The sequence below is a fragment of the Pecten maximus genome, chromosome 8, assembly GCF_902652985.1.
Source record: "Pecten maximus chromosome 8, xPecMax1.1, whole genome shotgun sequence".
In the NCBI taxonomy this organism is placed as follows: Eukaryota; Metazoa; Mollusca; class Bivalvia; order Pectinida; family Pectinidae; genus Pecten; species Pecten maximus.
The window spans coordinates 16,789,574-16,808,529 of NC_047022.1; the positions used below are offsets into that span (position 1 = coordinate 16,789,574).

The window sequence follows — 18,956 nt, forward strand, 5'->3', positions numbered from 1 at the left end:
ACTTGTTACATTGTTATACATCACTTGTTACATTGTTATACATCACTTGTTACATTGTTATATAACACTTGTTACAGTGTTATACATCACTTGTTACATTGTTATACATCACTTGTTACAGTGTTATACATCACTTGTTACATTGTTATATAACACTTGTTACAGTGTTATACATCACTTGTTACATTGTTATACATCACTTGTTAGTGTTATACATCACTTGTTATATTGTTATACATCACTTGTTACATTGTTATACATCACTTGTTACATTGTTATACATCACTTGTTACATTGTTATACATCACTTGTTACAGTGTTATACATCACTTGTTACATTGTTATACATGTACATCACTTGTTACATTGTTATACATGTACATCACTTGTTACATTGTTATACATGTACATCACTTGTTACATTGTTATACATCACTTGTTACATTGTTATACATCACTTGTTACATGTTATACATCACTTGTTACATTGTTATACATCACTTGTTACATTGTTATACATCACTTGTTACATTGTTATACATCACTTGTTACATTGTTATACATCACTTGTTACAGTGTTATACATCACTTGTTACATTGTTATACATCACTTGTTACATTGTTATACATCACTTGTTACAGTGTTATACATCACTTGTTACATTGTTATACATCACTTGTTACATTGTTATACATCACTTGTTAGTGTTATACATCACTTGTTATATTGTTATACATCACTTGTTACATTGTTATACATCACTTGTTACATTGTTATACATCACTTGTTACATTGTTATATAACACTTGTTACAGTGTTATACATCACTTGTTACATTGTTATACATCACTTGTTACAGTGTTATACATCACTTGTTACATTGTTATATAACACTTGTTACAGTGTTATACATCACTTGTTACATTGTTATACATCACTTGTTAGTGTTATACATCACTTGTTATATTGTTATACATCACTTGTTACATTGTTATACATCACTTGTTACATTGTTATACATCACTTGTTACAGTGTTATACATCACTTGTTACATTGTTATACATGTACATCACTTGTTACATTGTTATACATGTACATCACTTGTTACATTGTTATACATGTACATCACTTGTTACATTGTTATACATCACTTGTTACATTGTTATACATCACTTGTTACAGTGTTATACATCACTTGTTACATTGTTATACATCACTTGTTACATTGTTATACATCACTTGTTACATTGTTATACATCACTTGTTACAGTGTTATACATCACTTGTTACATTGTTATACATCACTTGTTACATTGTTATACATCACTTGTTACAGTGTTATACATCACTTGTTACATTGTTATACATCACTTGTTACATTGTTATACATCACTTGTTACATTGTTATACATCACTTGTTACAGTGTTATACATCACTTGTTACAGTGTTATACATCACTTGTTACAGTGTTATACATCACTTGTTACATTGTTATACATCACTTGTTACATTGTTATACATCACTTGTTACATTGTTATACATCACTTGTTACAGTGTTATACATCACTTGTTACATTGTTATACATCACTTGTTACATTGTTATACATCACTTGTTACAGTGTTATACATCACTTGTTACAGTGTTATACATCACTTGTTACAGTGTTATACATCACTTGTTACAGTGTTATACATCACTTGTTACAGTGTTATACATCACTTGTTACATTGTTATACATCACTTGTTAGTGTTATACATCACTTGTTACAGTGTTATACATCACTTGTTACATTGTTATACATCACTTGTTACACTGTTATACATCACTTGTTACAGTGTTATACATCACTTGTTACAGTGTTATACATCACTTGTTACATTGTTATACATCACTTGTTACATTGTTATACATCACTTGTTACAGTGTTATACATCACTTGTTACATTGTTATACATCACTTGTTACATTGTTATACATCACTTGTTACAGTGTTATACATCACTTGTTACATTGTTATACATCACTTGTTACATTGTTATACATCACTTGTGACATTGTTATACATGTACATCACTTGTTACATTGTTATACATCACTTGTTACATTGTTATACATCACGTGTTACATTGTTATACATCACTTGTTACAGTGTTATACATCACTTGTTACATTGTTATACATCGCTTGTTACATTGTTATACACTTGTTACATTGTTATACATGGCTTGTTATATAGTTATACATGACTTGTTATATAGTTTACATCACTTGTTAGTGTTATACATCACTTGTTACACTGTTATACATCACTTGTTACAGTGTTATACATCACTTGTTACATTGTTATACATCACTTGTTACATTGTTATACATCACTTGTTACACTGTTATACATCACTTGTTAGTGTTATACATCACTTGTTACATTGTTATACATCACTTGTTACATTGTTATACATCACTTGTTAGACGGTTATACATCACTTGTTACATTGTTATACATCACTTGTTACATTGTTCTATAACACTTGTTAGTGTTATACATCACTTGTTAGTGTTATACATCACTTGTTACATTGTTAAACATCATTTGTTACATTGTTATACATCACTTGTTATATTGTTATACATCACTTGTTACATTGTTATACATCACTTGTTACATTGTTATACATCACTTGTTACATTGTTATACATCACTTGTTACAGTGTTATACATCACTTGTTACATTGTTATACATGTACATCACTTGTTACATTGTTATACATGTACATCACTTGTTACATTGTTATACATGTACATCACTTGTTACATTGTTATACATCACTTGTTACATTGTTATACATCACTTGTTACAGTGTTATACATCACTTGTTACATTGTTATACATCACTTGTTACATTGTTATACATCACTTGTTACATTGTTATACATCACTTGTTACAGTGTTATACATCACTTGTTACATTGTTATACATCACTTGTTACATTGTTATACATCACTTGTTACAGTGTTATACATCACTTGTTACAGTGTTATACATCACTTGTTACAGTGTTATACATCACTTGTTACAGTGTTATACATCACTTGTTACAGTGTTATACATCACTTGTTACATTGTTATACATCACTTGTTAGTGTTATACATCACTTGTTACAGTGTTATACATCACTTGTTACATTGTTATACATCACTTGTTACACTGTTATACATCACTTGTTACAGTGTTATACATCACTTGTTACAGTGTTATACATCACTTGTTACATTGTTATACATCACTTGTTACATTGTTATACATCACTTGTTACAGTGTTATACATCACTTGTTACATTGTTATACATCACTTGTTACATTGTTATACATCACTTGTTACAGTGTTATACATCACTTGTTACATTGTTATACATCACTTGTTACATTGTTATACATCACTTGTTACATTGTTATACATGTACATCACTTGTTACATTGTTATACATCACTTGTTACATTGTTATACATCACTTGTTACATTGTTATACATCACTTGTTACAGTGTTATACATCACTTGTTACATTGTTATACATCGCTTGTTACATTGTTATACACTTGTTACATTGTTATACATGGCTTGTTATATAGTTATACATGACTTGTTATATAGTTTACATCACTTGTTAGTGTTATACATCACTTGTTACACTGTTATACATCACTTGTTACAGTGTTATACATCACTTGTTACATTGTTATACATCACTTGTTACATTGTTATACATCACTTGTTACACTGTTATACATCACTTGTTAGTGTTATACATCACTTGTTACATTGTTATACATCACTTGTTAGATTGTTATACATCACTTGTAAGACGGTTATACATCACTTGTTACATTGTTATACATCACTTGTTACATTGTTCTATAACACTTGTTAGTGTTATACATCACTTGTTAGTGTTATACATCACTTGTTACATTGTTAAACATCATTTGTTACATTGTTATACATCACTTGTTACATTGTTATACATCACTTGTTACATTGTTATGCATCATTTGTTACATTGTTATACATCACTTGTTACATTGTTATACATCACTTGTTACAGTGTTATACATCACTTGTTACATTGTTATACATCACTTGTTACATTGTTATACATCACTTGTTACACTGTTATACATCACTTGTTACAGTGTTATACATCACTTGTTACATTGTTATACATGTACATCACTTGTTACATTGTTATACATGTACATCACTTGTTACATTGTTATACATGTACATCACTTGTTACATTGTTATACATCACTTGTTACATTGTTATACATCACTTGTTACAGTGTTATACATCACTTGTTACATTGTTATACATCACTTGTTACATTGTTATACATCACTTGTTACATTGTTATACATCACTTGTTACATTGTTATACATCACTTGTTACAGTGTTATACATCACTTGTTACATTGTTATACATCACTTGTTACATTGTTATACATCACTTGTTACAGTGTTATACATCACTTGTTACATTGTTATACATCACTTGTTACATTGTTATACATCACTTGTTAGTGTTATACATCACTTGTTATATTGTTATACATCACTTGTTACATTGTTATACATCACTTGTTACATTGTTATACATCACTTGTTACATTGTTATATAACACTTGTTAGTGTTATACATCACTTGTTACATTGTTATACATCACTTGTTACATTGTTATACATCACTTGTTACATTGTTATATAACACTTGTTACAGTGTTATACATCACTTGTTACATTGTTATACATCACTTGTTAGTGTTATACATCACTTGTTATATTGTTATACATCACTTGTTACATTGTTATACATCACTTGTTACATTGTTATACATCACTTGTTACAGTGTTATACATCACTTGTTACATTGTTATACATGTACATCACTTGTTACATTGTTATACATGTACATCACTTGTTACATTGTTATACATGTACATCACTTGTTACATTGTTATACATCACTTGTTACATTGTTATACATCACTTGTTACAGTGTTATACATCACTTGTTACATTGTTATACATCACTTGTTACATTGTTATACATCACTTGTTACATTGTTATACATCACTTGTTACATTGTTATACATCACTTGTTACAGTGTTATACATCACTTGTTACATTGTTATACATCACTTGTTACATTGTTATACATCACTTGTTACATTGTTATACATCACTTGTTACATTGTTATACATCACTTGTTACATTGTTATACATCACTTGTTACATTGTTATACATCACTTGTTACATTGTTATACATCACTTGTTACATTGTTATACATCACTTGTTACATTGTTATACATCACTTGTTACATTGTTATACATCACTTGTTACATTGTTATACATCACTTGTTACAGTGTTATACATCACTTGTTACATTGTTATACATCACTTGTTACATTGTTATACATCACTTGTTACATTGTTATACATCACTTGTTACATTGTTATACATCACTTGTTACATTGTTATACATCACTTGTTACATTGTTATACATCACTTGTTACATTGTTATACATCACTTGTTACATTGTTATACATCACTTGTTACATTGTTATACATCACTTGTTACATTGTTATACATCACTTGTTACATTGTTATACATCACTTGTTACATTGTTATACATCACTTGTTACATTGTTATACATCACTTGTTACATTGTTATACATCACTTGTTACATTGTTATACATCACTTGTTACATTGTTATACATCACTTGTTACATTGTTATACATCACTTGTTACATTGTTATACATCACTTGTTACACTGTTATACATCACTTGTTACACTGTTATACATCACTTGTTACATTGTTATACATCACTTGTTACAGTGTTATACATCACTTGTTACATTGTTATACATCACTTGTTACATTGTTATACATCACTTGTTACAGTGTTATACATCACTTGTTACATTGTTATACATCACTTGTTACATTGTTATACATCACTTGTTACAGTGTTATACATCACTTGTTACATTGTTATACATCACTTGTTACATTGTTATACATCACTTGTTACATTGTTATACATCACTTGTTACATTGTTATACAACACTTGTTACATTGTTATACATCACTTGTTACATTGTTATACATCACTTGTTACAGTGTTATACATCACTTGTTACATTGTTATACATCGCTTGTTACATTGTTATACACTTGTTACATTGTTATACATGGCTTGTTATATAGTTATACATGACTTGTTATATAGTTTACATCACTTGTTAGTGTTATACATCACTTGTTACACTGTTATACATCACTTGTTACAGTGTTATACATCACTTGTTACATTGTTATACATCACTTGTTACATTGTTATACATCACTTGTTACATTGTTATACATCACTTGTTAGTGTTATACATCACTTGTTACATTGTTATACATCACTTGTTACATTGTTATACATCACTTGTTAGACGGTTATACATCACTTGTTACATTGTTATACATCACTTGTTACATTGTTCTATAACACTTGTTAGTGTTATACATCACTTGTTAGTGTTATACATCACTTGTTACATTGTTAAACATCATTTGTTACATTGTTATACATCACTTGTTATATTGTTATACATCACTTGTTACATTGTTATACATCACTTGTTACATTGTTATACATCACTTGTTACATTGTTATACATCACTTGTTACAGTGTTATACATCACTTGTTACATTGTTATACATGTACATCACTTGTTACATTGTTATACATGTACATCACTTGTTACATTGTTATACATGTACATCACTTGTTACATTGTTATACATCACTTGTTACATTGTTATACATCACTTGTTACAGTGTTATACATCACTTGTTACATTGTTATACATCACTTGTTACATTGTTATACATCACTTGTTACATTGTTATACATCACTTGTTACATTGTTATACATCACTTGTTACAGTGTTATACATCACTTGTTACATTGTTATACATCACTTGTTACATTGTTATACATCACTTGTTACAGTGTTATACATCACTTGTTACAGTGTTATACATCACTTGTTACAGTGTTATACATCACTTGTTACAGTGTTATACATCACTTGTTACAGTGTTATACATCACTTGTTACATTGTTATACATCACTTGTTAGTGTTATACATCACTTGTTACAGTGTTATACATCACTTGTTACATTGTTATACATCACTTGTTACACTGTTATACATCACTTGTTACAGTGTTATACATCACTTGTTACAGTGTTATACATCACTTGTTACATTGTTATACATCACTTGTTACATTGTTATACATCACTTGTTACAGTGTTATACATCACTTGTTACATTGTTATACATCACTTGTTACATTGTTATACATCACTTGTTACAGTGTTATACATCACTTGTTACATTGTTATACATCACTTGTTACATTGTTATACATCACTTGTTACATTGTTATACATGTACATCACTTGTTACATTGTTATACATCACTTGTTACATTGTTATACATCACTTGTTACATTGTTATACATCACTTGTTACAGTGTTATACATCACTTGTTACATTGTTATACATCGCTTGTTACATTGTTATACACTTGTTACATTGTTATACATGGCTTGTTATATAGTTATACATGACTTGTTATATAGTTTACATCACTTGTTAGTGTTATACATCACTTGTTACACTGTTATACATCACTTGTTACAGTGTTATACATCACTTGTTACATTGTTATACATCACTTGTTACATTGTTATACATCACTTGTTACACTGTTATACATCACTTGTTAGTGTTATACATCACTTGTTACATTGTTATACATCACTTGTTAGATTGTTATACATCACTTGTAAGACGGTTATACATCACTTGTTACATTGTTATACATCACTTGTTACATTGTTCTATAACACTTGTTAGTGTTATACATCACTTGTTAGTGTTATACATCACTTGTTACATTGTTAAACATCATTTGTTACATTGTTATACATCACTTGTTACATTGTTATACATCACTTGTTACATTGTTATGCATCATTTGTTACATTGTTATACATCACTTGTTACATTGTTATACATCACTTGTTACAGTGTTATACATCACTTGTTACATTGTTATACATCACTTGTTACATTGTTATACATCACTTGTTACACTGTTATACATCACTTGTTACAGTGTTATACATCACTTGTTACATTGTTATACATGTACATCACTTGTTACATTGTTATACATGTACATCACTTGTTACATTGTTATACATGTACATCACTTGTTACATTGTTATACATCACTTGTTACATTGTTATACATCACTTGTTACAGTGTTATACATCACTTGTTACATTGTTATACATCACTTGTTACATTGTTATACATCACTTGTTACATTGTTATACATCACTTGTTACATTGTTATACATCACTTGTTACAGTGTTATACATCACTTGTTACATTGTTATACATCACTTGTTACATTGTTATACATCACTTGTTACAGTGTTATACATCACTTGTTACAGTGTTATACATCACTTGTTACAGTGTTATACATCACTTGTTACAGTGTTATACATCACTTGTTACAGTGTTATACATCACTTGTTACATTGTTATACATCACTTGTTAGTGTTATACATCACTTGTTACAGTGTTATACATCACTTGTTACATTGTTATACATCACTTGTTACACTGTTATACATCACTTGTTACAGTGTTATACATCACTTGTTACAGTGTTATACATCACTTGTTACATTGTTATACATCACTTGTTACATTGTTATACATCACTTGTTACAGTGTTATACATCACTTGTTACATTGTTATACATCACTTGTTACATTGTTATACATCACTTGTTACAGTGTTATACATCACTTGTTACATTGTTATACATCACTTGTTACATTGTTATACATCACTTGTTACATTGTTATACATGTACATCACTTGTTACATTGTTATACATCACTTGTTACATTGTTATACATCACTTGTTACATTGTTATACATCACTTGTTACAGTGTTATACATCACTTGTTACATTGTTATACATCGCTTGTTACATTGTTATACACTTGTTACATTGTTATACATGGCTTGTTATATAGTTATACATGACTTGTTATATAGTTTACATCACTTGTTAGTGTTATACATCACTTGTTACACTGTTATACATCACTTGTTACAGTGTTATACATCACTTGTTACATTGTTATACATCACTTGTTACATTGTTATACATCACTTGTTACACTGTTATACATCACTTGTTAGTGTTATACATCACTTGTTACATTGTTATACATCACTTGTTAGATTGTTATACATCACTTGTAAGACGGTTATACATCACTTGTTACATTGTTATACATCACTTGTTACATTGTTCTATAACACTTGTTAGTGTTATACATCACTTGTTAGTGTTATACATCACTTGTTACATTGTTAAACATCATTTGTTACATTGTTATACATCACTTGTTACATTGTTATACATCACTTGTTACATTGTTATGCATCATTTGTTACATTGTTATACATCACTTGTTACATTGTTATACATCACTTGTTACAGTGTTATACATCACTTGTTACATTGTTATACATCACTTGTTACATTGTTATACATCACTTGTTACACTGTTATACATCACTTGTTAGTGTTATACATCACTTGTTACATTGTTATACATCACTTGTTACATTGTTATACATCACTTGTTAGACGGTTATACATCACTTGTTACAGTGTTATACATCACTTGTTACATTATTCTATAACACTTGTTACATTGTTATACATCACTTGTTACATTGTTCTATGTGTTATACATCACTTGTTACATTGTTATACATCATTTGTTACATTGTTATACATCACTTGTTACACTGTTATACATCACTTGTTACATTGTTATACATCACTTGTTACAGTGTTATACATCATTTGTTACATTGTTATACATCATTTGTTACATTGTTATACATCACTTGTTACATTGTTATACATCATTTGTTACATTGTTATACATCACTTGTTACATTGTTATACATCACTTGTTACAGTGTTATACATCATTTGTTACATTGTTATACATCACTTGTTACACCTGTTATAAAACATCACTTGTTAAATTTCTATTCATCACTTATATGCAGTCACAAATATCTGATTGATCAATATATTAAGTTAACACCAGAGGAAACGGTACAATTGATTTAAGATCTGGCCGGTATATATATAGAAGTCCACCCGTAGCGGAATAAAATGCGATCGATACCTAATATGTTCTAAACATTTAATTCTAAACACATGTATCGTGTACTGTATATGTCTCTTCCACGTTATAGACGTTATAGACAATGACATTGTTATAGTAAACAATACCACAGTTCTCAATTACGTCATACTCTGCATTCTTGCATTCCTACTGTGTGCACATTATTGATTCGTTCTCGCGGAATTATCGATAGCATTACCTGACTTTGAACACGTCACACATATGTTTTTACACCCAGTAAGTAATGGCATATGCTATGAACAGGTATGTATAAAAGTCTTCTGCCAATGCAGGGCAATAGAGAAAAAATATATTAAAAAGAATATAGTAAATATAGTCAAACCATCCATATACAACTTCCTTTTTGGGGACTATTCTCTATTCAGTGGCCAATTGTTTAATGGTGCGTGAAACGAAATAGATCTGCAGATAGACGTCAAAATAAATTCGGAATCTTTAAACCATGTCGTACACGTAAATACACGCTTGTGTACACTCGTTTATAATAAACTATTGGATCGAAACCGAAACCACGAAGTTAGCTTTTCAACGAAATGTACATAGTCCATGGGAGGTAACATGGAGGATACAGACCTAGTTGATCTGATGAAGGATAGACTCGACTTAGAAAATATGACGTTTATTGAAAATCGCAACGGACTTATTAGTAAAGGGATGGTATTTGAAACAATTGACCAAAACAAAATTTTTGTTAAAGTAAATAGGAAGCAAGGGGTAAGTAAACATGCGCTCTTTAATCAAACATTTTTACATAAATTTGTCATATACTCCTTTTATTTAATTAAATGTGACTTCGTAATATAACATGTACTTCCTACTTGTGTATTTTTTGCTTCTTTTAGCTGTCTCCAATTGAAGCATTTTAATATTGATCCGGATTAGATATGTTTTGATAAAGGGATATTACCTTCAGATAATACTAAAACATTATCGAATTTAAGGATAATTACATTTAAATATAAACAAGAACGCGCATTTCAACAACGCTCTACTGATATTACTGTATGTAATCCATCCATATTTATTGTTGCAGAATTTTACATAGGGAAAACTGTGTGTATGATAGAAAACTACAAGTAGTATCAAATCTTTTCGTTAATGACGCTGCAAACATTTATGTGGTAGCTAGTGTAGTTCAGACATTTGTGTGGTACATTGTAGTTTGTGTAGTACAGACATTTATGTGGTAGCTAGTGTAATACAGACATTTGTATGGTAGTTAGTGTAGTACAGACATTTGTATGGTAGGTAGTGTAGTACAGACATTTATGTGGTAGGTAGTGTAGTACAGACATTTGTATGGTAGCTAGTGTAGTACAGACATCTGTGTGGTTGGTAGTGTAGTACAGACATTTGTATGGTAGCAAGTGTAGTACAGACATTTATGTGGTAGCTAGTGTAGTACAGACATTTATGTGGTAGCTAGTGTAGTACAGACGTTTATGTGGTAGCTAGTGTAGTACAGACATTTGTATGGTAGTTAGTGTATTACAGACATTGATGTGGTAGGTAGTGTAGTACATTGTACAGACATTAATGTGGTAGCTAGTGTAGACTGACATTTATGTGGTAGCTAGTGTAGACTGACATTTATGTGGTAGCTAGTGTAGTACAGACATTTATGTGGTAGCTAGTGTAGTACAGACATTTATGTGGTAGCAAGTGTAGTACAGACATTAATGTGGTAGCTAGTGTAGACTGACATTTATGTGGTAGCTAGTGTAGACTGACATTTATGTGGTAGCTAGTGTAGTACAGACATTTATGTGGTAGCTAGTGTAGTACAGACATTTATGTGGTAGCAAGTGTAGTACAGACATTTGTATGGTAGCTAGTGTAGTACAGACATTTGTATGGTAGCTAGTGTAGTACAGACATTTGTATGGTAGTTAGTGTATTACAGACATTTGTATGGTAGCTAGTATAGTACAGACATCTGTATGGAAGCTCGTGTAGTACAGACATTTGTATGGTAGCTAGTGTAGTACAGACATTTGTATGGTAGCTAGTGTAGTACAGACGTTTATGTGGTAGCTAGTATAGTACAGACATTTGTATGGAAGCTCGTGTAGTACAGACATTTGTATGGTAGCTAGTGTAGTACAGACATTTGTATGGTAGCTAGTGTAGTACAGACATTTGTATGGTAGCTAGTGTAGTACAGACGTTTATGTGGTAGCTAGTGTAGTACAGACATTTGTATGGAAGCTCGTGTAGTACAGACATTTGTATGGTAGCTAGTGTAGTACAGACATTTGTATGGTAGCTAGTGTAGTACAGACATTTATGTGGTAGCTAGTGTAGTACAGACATTTGTATGGTAGCTAGTGTAGTACAGACATTTGTGTGGTAGCTAGTGTAGTACAGACATTTGTATGGTAGCTAGTGTAGTACAGACATTTATGTGGTAGCTAGTGTAGTACAGACATTTATGTGGTAGCTAGTGTAGTACAGACATTTATGTGGTAGCTAGTGTAGTACAGACATTTATGTGGTAGCTAGTGTAGTACAGACATTTGTATGGTAGCTAGTGTAGTACAGACATTTATGTGGTAGCTAGTGTAGTACAGACATTTGTATGGTAGCTAGTGTAGTACAGACATTTGTATGGTAGCTAGTGTAGTACAGACATTTATGTGGTAGGTAGTGTAGTACAGACATTTGTATGGTAGCTAGTGTAGTACAGACATCTGTGTGGTTGGTAGTGTAGTACAGACATTTGTATGGTAGGTAGTGTAGTACAGACATTTATGTGGTAGCTAGTGTAGTACAGACATTTATGTGGTAGCTAGTGTAGTACAGACATTTGTATGGTAGTTAGTGTATTACAGACATTGATGTGGTAGGTAGTGTAGTACAGACATTAATGTGGTAGCTAGTGTAGACTGACATTTATGTGGTAGCTAGTGTAGACTGACATTTATGTGGTAGCTAGTGTAGTACAGACATTTATGTGGTAGCTAGTGTAGTACAGACATTTATGTGGTAGCTAGTGTAGTACAGACATTTGTATGGTAGCTAGTGTAGTACAGACATTTGTATGGTAGCTAGTGTAGTACAGACATTTGTATGGTAGTTAGTGTATTACAGACATTTGTATGGTAGGTAGTGTAGTACAGACATTTGTACGGTAGCTAGTATAGTACAGACATCTGTATGGAAGCTCGTGTAGTACAGACATTTGTATGGTAGCTAGTGTAGTACAGACATTTGTATGGTAGCTAGTGTAGTACAGACGTTTATGTGGTAGCTAGTATAGTACAGACATTTGTATGGAAGCTCGTGTAGTACAGACATTTGTATGGTAGCTAGTGTAGTACAGACATTTGTATGGTAGCTAGTGTAGTACAGACATTTGTATGGTAGCTAGTGTAGTACAGACGTTTATGTGGTAGCTAGTATAGTACAGACATTTGTATGGAAGCTCGTGTAGTACAGACATTTGTATGGTAGCTAGTGTAGTACAGACATTTGTATGGTAGCTAGTGTAGTACAGACATTTATGTGGTAGCTAGTGTAGTACAGACATTTGTATGGTAGCTAGTGTAGTACAGACATTTGTGTGGTAGCTAGTGTAGTACAGACATTTGTATGGTAGCTAGTGTAGTACAGACATTTATGTGGTAGCTAGTGTAGTACAGACATTTATGTGGTAGCTAGTGTAGTACAGACATTTATGTGGTAGCTAGTGTAGTACAGACATTTATGTGGTAGCTAGTGTAGTACAGACATTTGTATGGTAGCTAGTGTAGTACAGACATTTATGTGGTAGCTAGTGTAGTACAGACATTTGTATGGTAGCTAGTGTAGTACAGACATCTGTATGGAAGCTCGTGTAGTACAGACATTTATGTGGTAGCTAGTGTAGTACAGACATTTATGTGGTAGCTAGTGTAGTACAAACATTGATGTGGTAGCTAGTGTAGTACAGACATTTGTATGGTAGCTAGCGTAGTAGACATTTGTGCAGTTAGTGATGAACAGAACAGAAACGTACATATACGTATATGTTCGTTGGTATAACTGTGCTTATTCGATGTTCAAGTTGTCTTGTAAAATCTCTCTTTCCTGTGAAATCATTTACACTTTTTAACTATCACTTTCAATGAATTTTAGTATTGAATATGAGAGACACCAAACATTACAACCATTGTATTTTTTTCTTGAAAGGCGCGACTCATGTTTGAGGGAGAAGTTGGCAGTTTGAAGGAACTGACAAAAGCAAACACTGTTCGAGTGCCAAGTCCAATAAAGGTATATGCAGGCTGAAAATATTTTAAATACAAAGAAGTTGATGAATTCAGTATGACATATTTACCAATGTTTTGTTTTGGTCAGATAGTAGACATTCCGACTGGCGGTGCATTGCTTGCTATGGAGTTCCTGGATATGAATGAGATTACAAGTCAACAGGCAGTTTTAGGAGACAGATTAGCTAGGTAAGCTCCCTTTATATAGACATGGTATGGACGGTGAACCTCTGCAGCAAAACAGAACACAATTTTATAAAGAATTTTCAATTGATATATAGGATAGCTTACACAAGAGAGAAAAAAACTATTTCCTTCTTGTTTAATAATCTATCAAAGGAGTAAGAATTGTCTTCTTCGTTAAAAAGTCTCTTTAGAACTAGATAAGAAAGATGAGTTTATTTAATCGCATATGCGATTCGGAAAAAAATGTCAGACATGTTGTTATCAAAATTTCAATGTTCTCTTATTATGCTATTTTAGCATTATGTGTCACTGTCTTTAATATGACAAAAAAGATTGGGGCAATTTAGTATGATTATAATTTGCTTATACATCATGATCAGTAATATCTATCATTTGAGATGGACATTTTCACCTTTTACAAATCTGTCTCCTATAGAAAAAGATTTAAATATACATAAATAAATCAAACTACTTCTTTTCAGACTGCACCTGTACAATGACAGATTACAAAGACAAGCTATGGCGACTGAATGTACAATAGGTAAATACGAAAACAGTCCGAGAGCCGTTGATAAGTTCGGATTCGGGGTCACAACCTGTGTCGGATTTGTACCTCAGCCTGTCTCCTGGTCGGACGATTGGACGGTAAGAGATTAATTTTTTGATATAGCTTAGATAATGTTTTAACTGAACATTTTCCAAAATGAAGATATTGATGAATTTAAAGGACGGATGACTTCTCAAAGAAATGTCTTTATCATCTAAAATGCATTTCTACGAAAGTTTCGGGAATTCCGATGAATCCATTGACCGTCTAGTAGTTTTTGCAGTTGATCATGCTAAGCTTATAGTGATGAACCGATTGGTTGTTTTTGCTTTTTGTATTGTTTTTGTTTGGTTTGGTTTTTGTTTCTTTATATATATATATATAATCATTATTCATTATAAACTAAACGATAATATCAACTGTTTCAGATCTACTTTTCCAATTTAATAGAATACCGGATCAGGATGATCGAGACACAAGCTTTGTCAGCTGTTGATATGGTATACTGATTTATGTCTCAATAAAATATACAAATTATCTATACCACCACGGGAAATTTCAATTTATTACGCTTTCCCTTCCGGATCATCTGGTCTTTTTGTCGGGAATTGTATTTGCTTTATTCGCAGACATGACATACAGCAAGAAAACACAATGCCCGGCGAATATGAATACATGTTTTTAAGACCGCAAACCAGGGACAACCACGAAATATTAGCCTCGTGAAATTAAAAGCTTTGCAGTATACTGTCTACTGGTCATTTAATGGTACGAACATGACTCGTAGTTTAGCATTACTTCAAACGTACTTTATCGCGCACCCAAATTTTATGATATGTATAAAACACAGCAATAGGAAGAGCTTCTGATACATGTTATTCTATCTATCATATTAATAGTAATTTAACGGAATTTATCCTTATTCGCGTCAACATAACTTATGATCCTCATGATAAGCCTATTTCGAAAATAAGTTACAATTTTTTTACGTGGAAATGTTTCTTGAATATAATACTCGAAATGAGCTGTTAAAATGTCTAAGTCGTAGGCCTGGAATATACAACAAAATCTTGTGAAATGAAATAATTATATGTATACCGATATTGAAGACATGATTTGTTTAGTTGTGTTGACCTTCAGCTTGGAACGTTACGTAATGTTTGGCAACTGTATTGACAACACTTTCCAAAAATACGTCGCAATCTGCCTGAAATAAGCAAGCAACGGTTTCGCTTAAAACGTGGGTTGAGATTGACAACCCCCTATTTTAGTCTTCGTTTTCTCTCTCGTTTCCCAGGAAATCGCCCGTAAGGTGCGAGAACTATGGACGGAGACATTAAGACTTCTGCCAGATCATTTTCGGAATCTCAACATCAAACCGTCGCTCTTACATGGTGATCTCCATAGATACAACTCGGGAGAAACCGTGACCGATGGACCGGGTAAGTTAACTGTTGAAACAGATGGAATTACAGGTAAGATTAGGAAACTAATGTATGATAATGACATGGTAATATTATGATACTAACGTTCCATACGCAGAGGACATAGAAGACATTTGCAAGAACCCATGCAAATACCGGTGCATCACTGAATTTCATGGAGTGAAGTATTTGTGGAATTTATCATATTGTCTTTTGTACAATCCTATTAGATTGATAGATGGTTACGTGTGCGGCTTAAACAAAGTCCTTTAGGTTCTTCATGACACTGCATGCCAATCTTAAGTCTTACGAATTGTGGCATCTGTAAATACGCACACACACGCGCGCTGGTGGTGATTTTAATAAAGAAGAGATGATACAGAAATCGTAATTCTGAATCAATCAAAATCGACAAAACGACTACAGATAAGAAAAACATATATAATTTTTAGATTTGTAAGGATACCTTTGAAAAAATACAAGAAAGATTAGACTTTATATAGAGAATTACTCTTTTATATACACCTTTCTGGTATACGATGTTTTTGTAAGTAAAGATATATTTTAAGGTTTACTTGAGATTTTTTTACAATCAAGCTGACTATCTTATTTCAGTAATATTTGATCCCGCGTCGTTCTATGGCCATTCCGAATGTGACCTTGCTGTGGGATTTGCATATCCTGGTTTCAACAATGAGTTCTACGAAGCATATTTTAAGCAAATCCCAAAAGCACCCGGATTTGAGGACAGGCTTAATCTATATATGTTAAATCAGATCTTAAATTATTGGTATGTATGAGCTATCGATAAACTATCATTATCTGATGAAATTGAGCGTTTGTGTATTTGTTTACTTGTTTGTTTACTTTTGTATTTGTTTATTTATTTGAATATTAATTTAGCACTTGTTACATTCGATATTATTTGTTTTATATTTTGGTTAGTTTAAAATGGGGCTTATTTACCTGACATTGTAGGACTAGGATGAGTCAAGCCAGTGCATCTTAACTATTCAATGAAATTGAAATTAAATGCGAATAGAGTATCATAAATATAATATCGATATTATCTATTTTGTAGGAACAATTTCGGTCCGAATCAACACCAACGAGCTATTGATTTAATGAGGAAAATTACAGCCAAACATCCACATTGAAATTTGAGCGTCATATATTTTCGTCTGGATAAGGATTTTCAAAACAATGGCGACCTAAACAGAGCTCACGAATTAATACGTGTATGAAATAGGCGATTATTGATTATTCTATTATTTAATGAACTAAATAAAATTTAATCAATAATACAAAATAAATTATTAACACGTACATGTTGTTGTGGTAGTACTTTGTTTAACGTTTTGCCAACAGCAATTGATGTTTACGAATCACGGTTGGCAACAACGTGTATACCATGCGAGTGATTGCATGTAACTTGGAGGCTGGATAGCGCGGAACTAATGCCGACCTTATAATGATACCTAACTGGAGTATACTGCGAAAGCCACCCAAAAGGACGCCATACCCAGCCACATTATACTGACAATCGTTAAACACAGGCTAACATTAAACCCATTTCAAGAGACTTTGGTGGTATGTTTCGGCCAGGAGACGGAACACAAAGCATTTATCATCGGGGTGGCGTGGGGGTGGGGTATGTGGTGACCAGGAGACGGAACTCAAGGCCCTTATCATCGTGTGTGAATGGTTAACTAAAAGCCAAAAGTGAGGCAAGGTCACGAGAGAAATAAAGAAGAAATGTATAGAAAAAGAAAAGATCCCATATTTAGTTGCATCTGAAAAATTGTTCAATGGGCATTAGAAACAATCTTTACATTCTACCTTAACGGCTAGATTTGGCACAAATGACATCAATAGTGAATAGGAAAATGTTGTTATTGTTGGATTATTGGATTAAAAAAAAAGAGAAAAAAAAACAACTTTAGATATTTGAGATTTTAAATTTGATAGAGCTGCTAAAACGTGGTGTTACTGGAGTCGCATTTCGGCATAGCTATTTAATAACGGTTCGATGTGTTTCTGATCAAACAACATATAGTTCTTTCAAATATTATACCTTAGTACATGTACATTATATAGACGTGAACAGGGAAATCCCATTACTGTATTG

General features: G+C 31.7%; 1 protein-coding gene across 1 annotated transcript; it reads left to right on the forward strand.

Moving 5' to 3' along the window:
- Positions 1-10,719: 10,719 nt before the first annotated feature.
- Positions 10,720-18,154, forward strand: LOC117332610 (fructosamine-3-kinase-like). Its single transcript, XM_033891587.1, has 8 exons — positions 10,720-11,135; positions 14,592-14,675; positions 14,760-14,860; positions 15,340-15,502; positions 15,833-15,904; positions 16,702-16,846; positions 17,444-17,618; positions 17,910-18,154. The coding sequence occupies exons 1-8, from the start codon at positions 10,968-10,970 to the stop codon at positions 17,983-17,985; spliced, it is 984 nt and encodes a 327-aa protein (XP_033747478.1). The 5' UTR covers positions 10,720-10,967; the 3' UTR covers positions 17,986-18,154.
- The last annotated feature ends 802 nt before the right edge of the window (positions 18,155-18,956 follow it).

What these genes read in the sequence shown, in the direction of transcription:
- LOC117332610 (XM_033891587.1), top strand. Translation starts at nt 10,968, where the DNA reads ATGGGAGGTAACATGGAGGATACAGACCTAGTTGATCTGATGAAGGAT. An exon ending in AAGTAAATAGGAAGCAAGGG is followed by an intron (nt 11,136 to 14,591) that starts GTAAGTAAACAT and finishes TTTTCTTGAAAG; the next exon opens with GCGCGACTCATGTTTGAGGG. An exon ending in TTAGGAGACAGATTAGCTAG is followed by an intron (nt 14,861 to 15,339) that starts GTAAGCTCCCTT and finishes ACTTCTTTTCAG; the next exon opens with ACTGCACCTGTACAATGACA.